This window comes from Corvus hawaiiensis, chromosome 9 (assembly GCF_020740725.1).
Source record: "Corvus hawaiiensis isolate bCorHaw1 chromosome 9, bCorHaw1.pri.cur, whole genome shotgun sequence".
In the NCBI taxonomy this organism is placed as follows: Eukaryota; Metazoa; Chordata; class Aves; order Passeriformes; family Corvidae; genus Corvus; species Corvus hawaiiensis.
In genome coordinates this window covers 19213990-19226407 of record NC_063221.1, presented here as the reverse complement: position 1 = coordinate 19226407, position 12418 = coordinate 19213990, and the positions used below count along the sequence as shown (strand labels likewise).

The 12418-nt window shown below is 36.2% G+C and overlaps 1 protein-coding gene across 9 annotated transcripts in view; it reads right to left on the bottom strand.

Moving 5' to 3' along the window:
* The window catches only part of TTLL7 (tubulin tyrosine ligase like 7), a 65150-nt gene that overhangs the window by 41583 nt on the left and 11149 nt on the right, over positions 1–12418 (bottom strand). For 7 of the 9 annotated variants that reach the window (XR_007205566.1, XM_048313668.1, XM_048313664.1 and 4 more), the window contains 4 exons: positions 4131–4306; positions 3815–3946; positions 2765–2886; positions 2026–2093 (listed from right to left, as the gene is read on the bottom strand). Coding sequence is in view for 7 of the 9 variants with exons in the window: in XM_048313668.1 (XP_048169625.1) it covers positions 2026–2093; positions 2765–2886; positions 3815–3946; positions 4131–4155 (347 nt within the window). In the remaining 2 variants the exon portion in view is untranslated. Of the gene's footprint in view, positions 1–310; positions 1426–2025; positions 2094–2764; positions 2887–3814; positions 3947–4130; positions 4307–12418 lie in introns of those variants that run through there. The other 2 variants (XM_048313670.1, XM_048313671.1) reach the window with 2 other exon arrangements.

Genomic DNA, 12418 nt, shown 5'->3' with positions numbered 1-12418 from the left:
TCATCTGTTCCATTATTCTGTGTTCCTACACTTTCTCTGCTGAGTTGTCTTCCTTCGTATTACATGTTACATATTACACTGCTCCCTTCCACCCTCCTGCATGTGAAAAGCACATTGCCCTGTGATCCAGAGTGCCTGGATATTGCTTGCAAAAAGAACTCCTGAAGTGCATTACCTCCTGAATAGTATTTTCCTCTCAAAGTAAGGTAGATTTGCTCTTTTTCTTCATTCCCAACAACTTGCATAAAATGGAAGGGTGAAATAAGTACAACAAACAAAGAAGTAAAAGATAAAAAAGTCTACTCTGTACCAGTTCTCAAGATAGTTTCATTATCTCTCAATGACAGTAATCAGCAGAGTCAGTAATGGGAATCGCAAAGATGGCATGCAGCAGTAAAGCAAGACAAGAGAATTAGTATTTCTGCACATTCAAATTTTAAGACAGAACAAGAGCTGTAGGAAACAAAATCCTGCATTCTACAGGCAAGAGCCTGCTCAACCACGTATCCCCACTGACTTATGATTTCACAAGCAGTCTCAAGGCATATCATGTTGATTTTTATAAAGTATGAATACTAAATATTGAGTTGTGAGGCCAGTATTGAGAGAAAAAACTGACTGATGAAGCCCTGCTATATCTACTAAGTGAAGTCACAACATAGATGTTTGACCCAGAGTTATAGTATAAGAGAAATTATTCCCATCTTATCTATATCTGCAATCTCAGTATTGAATAACTTTAAACTGTGTTTCAAACTCAGAATTCAGTAGGTTGAGAGAGGTATAATCAGACTGTATTTGAAAGAATGTGTGTATGGTAACAAGAGCCTTTTGTCCATTTTCCATATTTTTTAAAAGAGAGCACAGAACTGTAGCAATACACATGGGTACCACTGTGTACCAAGCTGACTGACTGTTTCCAAGACCTCAGCTGTTTGCCTCCCTGTGCTAGCTCTGTGTTTTTACTTTGAGTCTGACAGGGGCAGTGAGAAGTGCTTGTGCAGCACCACTGACACAGGTGAGCTCTGGTCCACATGTAGGACATGGACACCACAGCACACAATATTTGCATCATAATAGTTGCATACATTCTACATGTGTTCTAGTTACAAAACAGAAAAGGAAAGAGATTGAAATAGGGAGAGGGAGAGAGAGAGAGGAGATATCACATTAATTACATTCTTATGAAAACAAATTCTGTTCTGTTAGCAGTTAATGCAGTGTAAGTAAGGTTGGGGGCCAAAAGATTAACTCTATCAATAATTGCTCTACAAACTAATTTAGATTAGAAAAAAATATTGACATATATTTACCCTCAAACCTTTCCTTACTACCAGGATATCAGATTATTATTTAGTATTGTTTTCTTACAAGTCTTACTCACAGATTCTCAGCTAGGATAATCCTCAGAACCCAGTTATTCCACTAGAGTGAGGAGAATTTGTAATTAGACAAATGAACCTCACTGACTAATTTCTTATATAAACAGTAAGATGTTTCACATTTTTTAAATTTGATATACACAAAAGTATAGCCCTTAATTATTTTAAAGAAATAATATCACAGAATTGGTCAGGTTGGAAGGGACTTCAGTGGGTCATCTGGTCCAACCTCCCAGCTGAAGCAGGCTTATTCTAGAGCACATTGCACAGGATAGTCCAGATGCACTATCCAGCCACACACAGTTATTTTTTCTGTTCTACCATTATGGGATATATACCTGGGTGTATAATGTATTGGGTTTATTGTACAATAATTCAAGACTCACCTATGTTCTGCAATGCGTAGACAGAGAAGTGAACCTACATAATTTTCCACTGAAGTCAATTGGAGAAATAAAGTAGCCCACTCCAAATACTACAGATCCAGGACCAAAGCTAAAGTTATTACAGAACTTTGGAAATTACTCTTAGTCCTCTCATAGTTTCTTAGAAAAAATAAACAAGCCTCACAAGAAATAGTTCTGTATATTACGGCATTAAATACTACAGCTGGAAAACCTCTTAATATTAAATGAAATATTACTTAGTCATGTTTCTTGCCAGAAAATCCTTTCTGCATATCTCTCCCATCCCTGGAAAATGGTTGATTCTCTGAGGAAGTAGAAAAAAAAATTAATTGAAACTTTTTCGTTTTTCTGGCATACCTAACACAATAATTTAAAACATTCAACTGCATGCTCAGGCAAACATACTTAGTGTTACATCTAAATTATTTAAGGTAATATCTTGCACTATACTACATATTCTTAGCAATACTAAAGATGCTGTAAGTTGTATTCTCTTCCATCAATATAAGTGCCCATTGATTTAGTTTCATACATGAGACTATCATACTTTTATTCACAAAGCTATCAAACAGAAGGTAATGGTAAAAAACCAAAATATTTATTCACAGAACTGTGGAGAGAGCTCTGGTTGTTAACTTAATGCTTAAAAGCTTACGAGAAACTTATAAATGATGTTTTCCATCTTTTAAACTGGTTATTCACAATACTCAACTGGCAGAAAAAAGCCTGAAAGAAAAGTCCCAAATATTTACACACCAGACTCCAAGTGGTATGAACAAATAATTCTGGAAAAGAGAACAGGATTTTAAGCTATGCCGTGGTACAGCCTTAATGCAGCCTGCTTGGTTGTTGTTTGTGTGGGTTTTTTTTCCCCTCTACATAAAAGGAGGAACTGAGCAGTTACTGACAATTACTGAGCATTTCGAAGTGAAGCAGTTTACTGAAACAAGTCAAAAATCTTAACCACCACTGTACCTGATAGTTTCGCAGCTCAGCAATCTTCTCTTGCTGCACAGCACAATCACTCCAGATAAGATTTGCTGTTTCATCCTCATCACGCGTTTTCACAAATCCCATTTCTTGTATTACTACACGTACTATGGAGAAACCACACATTTAGGGACTATTTTGAATCTCCTAAATAGATTAATTTTCAACATTTAAAAAATCAATTAAGATTCTAAACACTTCCAATATAGAATCCTTTGTCTGAGAACAACGTTAGCATGGCAAGCTATTTATCTTGCAATATTTCCATCAGTCTATTGCAAACCTGCCATTACAATGTTACAGCACCTTATAGTGAGGCAGGAATCAGCACAACCACTGATGGGAACTGCAAAGAGCTTCAACATATTCCCCAAACATCCTGCAAAAATCCTCTTGTACAGCAGTTAGATTTAATCTTGGTTATGCCCTAAGTTAATTTTAAAACAGTGATGACTGTAAGTGTCACTGCAGATAGGGACAAAAATGCCTCCTTAGACAAGGTACAGTGTTACAAAAGCAAATGCATGCATTATTAAAAAAAAAAAAAGACTGATTATGTGCGATGCATGACTGATTCTAGGAAAAAAAGATTTTAGTATCAAGCATGAAAATACAAAACATTAACAGATTTTCTTGAGAAGCCTCTGTATAATAACTGGAATATTTAACATTGACTTTACACTGCTCATCTTTCAAGGCTTTAAGTAAACTTCCAAACAGATACATAACACATATTTAGAAGGTTCTTCCACAGCCTTCTTGATTACTTAAGTTTTTACATTTCAAGGTAACAAACAGGGATTAATATGAGTAACAAATGGGAATTAATGAGTAATAAGTGGGGGTTAATAGATGCACAGTATTCCAAGCTATGAATTCAGTGTTACAAGAAAACCCCAGATTTCTAACAAAATAAACTCCTTCAGAAATGTCTCAGTGTCAGCTTGATGCAAAGTCCATTAATTCACTCCATTAATCAGAAATTCTCTCACATCAAAGGCTATTAGGATGAAAACAAAATATGCAGCTTCCTACCAATTTCATATTTTGTGCCAGCAATATTTGCAGTGATGACTCCATTCTTCTTCTTCTTTCTGACTTTTCTTTTAATTGTGCTCTGATAGGGTAGTTCCGAACTCAAAGTCAGAGGAGCAGTTCCATGGTTATCTTTGAAAAATAATGTTGCAACTATCAACATTTTTGTATCTCAAATAATAAAATACAAATAATATACAAATAATAATATACAAATAATATACGAATTAACTAAAAATACATACTTCATCACAACTTATATGTACAGGCATACTGAATAATTCATAGGGTATATAAAAATCCAAGACTAGCTTACCTCCCTCATTAGGAAAGGATGGCATTATAATCTAGGATAGTGCAGAAATAGAGTTCAAATTCTGTTCCAAGTTCTCAGTAAGTGGTGAAACTCTCAAAGCCAAATTACTTAAAACTCCAGTCATGCCATTTCAGTCTCTGGTTGTAGAAAATATTAGATCTGGAATGGGTAGATACCTGGGTTTAAAAAAATGTAAAGAGAGACTTTGTCATAGAGAAATCCTGAAAAAAAAAAGTAAACAGCAGGAAACTAAATATGAAAACACTTTTAATAACATGTATAAAGAATTGCTTGTTTTAGAAGATTGATGAAGCTATTGTAAATACAAAACTTTATTCATTGCAGTTTGATTATTTTCTTTCTGGGCAACATCATTTTGCAGTGTTAATTTTCAAAAGTAAATTATATTACCTGTTTTTCTGATTTGGGCATGGGACATTTTGGACATGAAAATACTTCCAATCAATACTTCCACTTTCTATCTCCACAAAGCTCAAATAATTTATAGTCATTTTAAACCATGTTTTAAGTAAAAAATTAAAATCAGACACTCTGTATGACAGGTTTTCAGTACCAAATGGGAAATAACTGAAATCACACTAATAATCTGTTTCCTCTTTTTCACTTTTCAATGTTTTTTAAAGCAGTTGTCCAACAACCATGTGGTAACATGGCTGCAGTTTCACGACCATGTCATAACATAACAGATATAATCTGAAGACATTTTGGGTTGGCAAACACATCAATTTTCGGTTTTTAAAGTGAGCATTTATTTACATAAAAGGCTATTTTTTACATCTACACTCACATAAAATTCCTTTTTCTTTTTTTCCCTCATGCATACAGCACTACATGAAAAATCACACATATTTAAAAAGATTTTTAGGTCCAGCTTAAGCACATAAGAACAATGGATTAAAATATTAGGGAAAAAACCTCAGGAATAAATCACTTCTAAACACACTGCTACATGACTTCAGGCATGCAGCACTGTTATACCAAAGTCTGCAAGGAAACAAATGCTGTCTTTGGCAGGCTGCCTCAAATTTACAAGTTTTCAAAACATATATAATATGTTACTGACTTTTAAATGCTTTAACTTCTTTTCTGAAGTTATGTGTAGCTAAAGTTCCTCACACTAGCTTTAGATCAGTTTATATTGCTGCTTTTGGTGATTGCAAGACTTATTTAAAACAGCTTTATAGAGAGTTCAAGGAATTTCTTCTACTATATATAGCAGAAAATTACAGCAAAGTCAAATTCAGCCATGACCTATGATGTGAAATATATTTGGTCATAAGACTGGACAAGATGTGCATTAACAAAATTACCAAAACATTACTTATAAATCCACATTTTTTCTTTGTCTGTGTGTGTACACACAAAAGACGAGAAAGAGATGTTGTGGGCAAGTAACCTGCCTTTTAAGAAAATATAAAAACAAATATTTTGTGCTGCAAGATCTAACTTCCTTTCAAGACAGATATTTACCCTTAACAGCCCAGTAATGCAAAAGGATAAAAAGGATAGATTATAGTTCTTTTATGACTGTCACAAATGTATAAGGAGCCAAAATCTGCTTTGTAACAAGACAACCAACTCTCCCTCGTGTTCATTTAGTGCCCCTGTGTATTTTTCCACAAAGAATAGGAGATGTTGTATACACAATGTCACACAGCACAGCAGTTAACACCCAGCCATTTTGAAGTTTGAATATTTTGGATGACATTATCTGAGAAGGTGGCCTGAAAGTCCTCAAGCCTGCTGGCATACTAAAATTAGAAACAGAGTTGGGAAAGCAAAGCATTCGTCCTCCTTAAAACCGCTGTGAAGGAAAAGCAGTGCTGGGCACAGTGACTCACTGGCTATTGCATGTTATCTGTTTCTCTGGCTAAGAACACCACCAGAGTACAAGACATGTTTAGTTCCTGGGAATAATACTGAAGTATGTCTGTTAGCCAGTTAAGGACTTCTGTGAATGTACAAAAATGCCTGGTAGTTATTTCTTTGCTGTACTGACTAAAAACTTTTAATAAATTTGGAAGAATGTTAAGAGGACTAACATTGCCCTGTGAGAAACGCCAGCCCTTTACTAATATAGCATGATTTACAAGCTGTGATATGCTAATAAAAAGCAAGCAGCTCATAGAGCTTTCACTCATCTTTACAATCACAGAAAATTATCTCCCCAAAGTTACTATAATACACTGTATTCTGAAGGTGGACCATAAAATTCCAAACTGCACCACACTGCTGAATTACTGCTTTTTTTTAGATAGACACTATTCTATTCTTCTCAAAAGAATACTCTTTAAGGTCTAAATATCAAGTACCAACACTCAAGGTCTGTGACCAGTCAACTTTTAAGCCCAATTACATGAGTTGATGGTAAAAATTTATGGCCGCCTTAAGATTATTCTAAGGAAAATCAGTAGTTCAATGGTATGGAAAACAAAATAATGGGACTGTACTCTGTACTCAAACTTACTTTAGGATTTTAACTTCTCAAAAGCAACATCCCATAGCAATAAAGTTAAACTGTATTCTGACCTAAGCTAGTATGCAATGATTCAAAATTGTTTTACAACTGCCTCACTTCTCTTCAGTAGCCCATCTTCAACCAACCATTTCACTGAATACCAAAGCACCAGCAGTTTTAAACCATTAGTTTTCCAAAATATTTTACATAAGATGCAGGGCTGCTGCTGAGAGGAGGGAGCTGGAAGGAGAAGAGCACACTCTGACAGAGCACTGACAGGCAACATGGCAGTGCACAGGCCCTGGCAACCACAAACTCCTACACATCTTTTTTAATTCTATACAGCAGAAATCATCCCAAAGTTACTTTGTTCTCTGACCCAGGTCCTCGCCAGGCACCTTCTTCTAGCTCACACCTCCTGATTTGTTATTATTGCCAAGCCCTACACCCAGGTCAGAGCACAGCTGAAGGAAAAGACTTGCAGCACAGACTGCTCTGCAGGCAGCCTCTGCCACTTACAGAGCAAAGCTTATTGCAGGACTCACCCAGATCATGCACAATAACAGCAGCAGCACTGTCAGGTTGTGATTACATCAAATTCTGAGTCAGTTCTTATACCTGTGACAAGTTTTTACTTATAAAATAAGCATAACCTATAACCCACATTCAGCTACAACAACGTAGAGGCATATCTCACTAGTAATCTACCTGAGAGACCTGTTTCTAAGAGATTGCTTTTAATAACATAGAAGAAAGCATTCTATTTTCAAACTGGGACTTTTGGAGCAAGTCAGCTGTCAGAAATCTCTGAATTCACACTCAGGCAGAAAAGGATTGCAGTTCCTGCTGCAGATACCATTTCCCTCCTGAAATCCTGATACACATAAATTGGTGAAGGTCTGTTGCTCAACCGTACAGATTCAAGGGTAGCGGAACAAAAATGGTTAACATATAAGTGGAGAAAGACTTGTGAAGAAGAAATCAATGCATCCTCATCAGGTTAGCACATTCTTATACAAACAAGCACTTTGACTAAAAGTGCTCTACAGGGAAAAAAAAATGATGAGATGTTATCTTTACAGCTGCCTGGCAAAGGTGTGAGAGTGACAGCAGGAGAGATACATTGCACACAGTCCTGTCCTAGAAAGGCACAGAAGACCAAACAAAAAAGAAAAGAAAGAAGGATCTTTTTTTCCTCCAGGGACAGGAGAGGCAGGATACTCTTGCTGGAGAGGGAAGTGTTGCACACAGACAGAGAACATAGCAGATGCTCAAGTCCATTTAAAGGAACAGACTGAGCAAGATATGAGAGGGCCTTGGTAAAGAGCAGGGAACAGTGGAAAGAAGTGGTTTACAGTTAAAAGAATGATTCATTGCCAAGTTGTAATATATTCTACAAACTCAAAAATTAATAGTATTTCATGCTGTTACACAAATTAAGGGTATCATAGTAAGTTAGTAAACTGCCTGAAAAATATTCTCCTGATCTAGATTATAGGTAGGTATTTTTACCAAATCCCTCTCTAATTTCCTGGGTTTTTTTATCCAAACTACTCACAAGTGACCTCTGCTTTTCATGAGCCTTCACTTTATGTCTTAATGCAATCTGGGCCTGAAAATGTTATTTTTAATCTCTAAATAGCAATTTTATGTCATTAGACCCCACCCCCTTTTTTTTCCTGAACAGTAAACATCCCAGAAAAAGGTTTAATTAATCAGATCAAAAAAGAGCAGGGAGAATCAAATTCAAACTGAAAATAAAGTAGTGGAATTTGAGAATCGCTTCCAAACAACTCAGGTCAATGAGATTCTTCAACCTGGTTTGGATCATACCAGTAACTATAAAACCACAACTGTGCACCCTGAGAAAAGAGACTAGATTGCATATGCACATTTAAAATGGATTTAATCTGATGGATTTAATCACTAAGAATGGTAGAATCACCTGCTACAAAATACTCTGTGTTCCGCACATCACTCAGTGTGCTGTTTTTAATGTGAACTTCCTTCCTTCTAAGCAATTGTGACACTACTGGCGCCCAGGGTTATACAGGTGCTTAACTTTACATACATGAAGAGAAAACAGGACTTCAGATCTTAAGCCATGGTACGTATTTCAAGACCTCTCAAAAACAACTAACATCTTACATACCAAGGTGAAATTGTACAAAAATGGATTGTCAGGGTAATTTCCTGAATTCTTTGCGTTCAGATAAGTAATCACTCATCAACAGTGGAATATTTTAGAACAGATTTTCAAACTAGCAGACTGCTTTCCTCTGAGCCCATTAGTGCGATTTACTCAGTGCTGTCACAAGTGTCTGGAAATGCAGAGTAGCTGGAGAGAAACCCACAAAGCCCCTGACATAAGGAGCTTTCGCAGTGAAATGGACACACACTGGAGATACAGTTACAGAACTTGGCAGGTGACCACAGGTATGGAAGAACAACATCACAGTGCTGCAATCCTCACTCTCCAATTAGCTGGAAAGTTAAAATAACAAAAATTTCCCAGAAACAGGAAAAAGAAATACGTGGACATAGTTTTCAGAGCATTGACCTAGCAAACATTTTGAGTTCTGCGTTTTCTCAATCTAACAATTAAGTCATTTACCCTTAGATCTTAGAATGTGGAAGCCTGGATACACTGTAGTGAGAGGTGTGCTATTTATTACAGTTATGCAAACCTATAATCTACTGTTGATCTGGAATTAAGATATAAAATGCAGATTCAAAATGAGATTAAGAAATCAACAGAAATTATAATAGAGAAAAATGCCTATTTCAGTACCACGCTCAGCAAGATAATAACAATTTTCAGTAACGAAATCACAGAACTAAAAGCCTCACACCCTTTCATGATTTTTTTTAAATATATGTCCTTATAAAATGTATGTTGAAGTGTTCCAGCTACAAGCAAGCATAGTGACCAGTTTTATTGTTACATGCTCAAAGAACAAGTCAGTGGCAAGTTCTCACTCTTACAGAGAAATTCTACATGCAACAAGTAATCCTCATTTTGAGGCTTGATATGTCAAAGTGACAAGCTTGTTTTTAAAAGGCTATCTGTCAGCTGGCTTAAAATTGCATATAATTAGGGTTTGATTCAAAATATTCTGCAGTCAAATGAAGTCTATTAATTTAAACATCCCTCATTCCCACCATCAAAGACATGAGACGTTTATTCAGCAGTTCTTTTAGATAAAGTGAATGTACTGAGTTCTCAGGTGTTTGATTTGCTAAATGGACAGACACGAGCTACAAATACCACGATTTACTTTTTTAGAATCATGCAGTTCTGTAAAACAATTGTCTGAACTAGTTTATCCAAATGGCCAGCATTTCTAAAGTTTCTAACATTTCCCTAAGCCACTAAAACAAATGATCAAGCCAAGCTACAGCGTGTTATCTTAAATCGCTGGAGTCCAGCCAGGAGATGACCCTTCAGTGCCAGCTCCAAGGCTCACCAACACACAGTGGTAGAGAGCCCCAGGAGCTTTCCAGTGTTAGTTCATGGGAGATTTTACTTTGGTCTTCTCCTGACTTTGCACTTCAGAACTTTGGATTGAAATTTTTCATTGTTTAGTATCACAAAACATCTGTGAAATGATAAGTATAGAGTCCCTGATTTCAGAAAACAGGAAATGTATTAGAAGCTGCTAAAATAGTGGAAGTTTCACATCAGTTTCACAGGCATTAATACTTTCCTACTCACAGAGATCACAACTGAGCAAAGAAGCAATTTTTTTATTTTCAGTGGCATCTTGAAGTAATATTGCTTCTTTTTGCGTTCATCCATTTTCCAAAATGAAACTTCAAATCATTGGTCAAATTTAAATCAATGTCAAATCTTTCAAATCTGAAGATTCATTTTCTGTTTAAAAAATGATCTCCAAAGTGACTTTCATAGCAGAGCACACAATGTGACTATCTGTTTGCTCATTCTCACCCTTCAAAAGCCCTTTCTAATGTGATAATATATTTCAGACTGTTAGCAAATTGAATACTATAGAGTTTCGTAGTTATGGTTTGAATATTGAAAGAGGGCCAACAAAGAAAGTGAGACCAAATTAGAAAACTACAGTAAAATAAAAGGTCAAGGCTTGAATCTCTTCACTTGTTCAGCAAAACATAGACAATATATTAATTGACAAGACAAGAGAAAAGAATCTGCATGACTTACAAATCAGTAATTCAAAAATAAAATTATGTGAACTTTAAATAAATATTATTTAGCATTCATAATGGCAAGGAAAAATATTGACAAAATTACTCAAACAAGCAAGTCTAACAGTGCTTTTATACAGTGAAATCTAAATTTCAGAAAATACAAATCTCTGTCACTTACTGCTAAAAAAAATCATATTTCACATTCTACTATCTGCCAGCAAAAAGCAGAGACAATGCATAGTTCTTGTATTACTGTTCACCACTTCAGTAAGTGTCAATAACACCATAAATCTGACAGCAGGACAACATTTCACTAACTCTGGAACATAAAGTATTCCTAGCCCCTGATCTCAGGGAGTTCCACTGAACACTGCTGAATGGAAGCCAATCTCTAATTATTATAGAACCATTATATGCAAACATTGTTTAATATTTATATATATATATATATATCATTATATACAACCATTTTTTAATGTGTATATATATGTATTTAAGAAATGGTTGTATATAAATATATACAACCATTCCACCTTCATTTAGAACAGTGCGCTGTAGGCATTTTCAGCCTAGAAACACCCACACCATTGGAGCCTATCAGCCACATCAGCTCTGCAAGCAACAGCTGTGTGGCCAATACCCATGGCCATAGTAGGGCTGGACCCCTGTCACCTCACATGAAGCATTCCTTTGAACCAAACAGCACAAGGACATTGTTTGCTTTGTCTTGAGGACTGAGTGCAAGAAGCCACACTCACTGATGGACTGACACACACTAAGGGCCGCCACTCTGTGGCGGGACAGCCACAGCCTCTAATGAATCAAACAGAGATGATAATGTGCCATAATGATACTGGTGTTCTAGTAATGTTGAGGTCTGACATCAATATTGTGAGTTTGGTAGGGGGAAAGGTAAACAAGAAAGAGTTAGAAGAGGAATTTGAGTTGGGGCACCTTTGGGAGCATCTCTGCTCTGCTTTTGACTTCACAGTGCGCCATCCCTTCTTTTCATTATGGCACCTCAACACACACCAACAGCTATCACAGGGTGCTTGAAATTGTGTACCACATACTAACCACTGCTGGAATTATACTACTCCTTTCTTTTTCTATCATTTACTTCTCAAAAGATTTATTTCTCTAGTAAGAGCTAGAGGCCTTAGGGATACAAGATAGGACAATTTAACATTTTACATATATCAGCAGAGCTGTCTTAGTATAAAAAGCACTAATCTTTAATGAAGCTGATATGTTTGCAGTGATTCATTATATTATAAATAGACCTTGGGGAGAGATTTGCTAAGGATCTTGGGGAAGAAAAAAAAGAGAAAAAGATATCTTTAGACGGTTCCCCCTCACACATCAAATTCTCTCTCCCTTGCTTCAAGCTGGCAGCATTGGCTTAGTGTGAAAACAACCTCAAGCTCAGGAACACAAGAACACAAATATAGTTAAATTAATTTCTACAGAGTTCTGTGTATCACAAGAGCCACGCCTCAGCCCCATGTTGGTCTGCCTCATTTCATCTCATATTTTATAGGCCTGCAATTCATAGATTCACATCAGCATCACTAGACATGGGCTGCAGTCCTCACACCCAGCCCACGACAACTCTGATTGAAGATTACATCATCCTAAT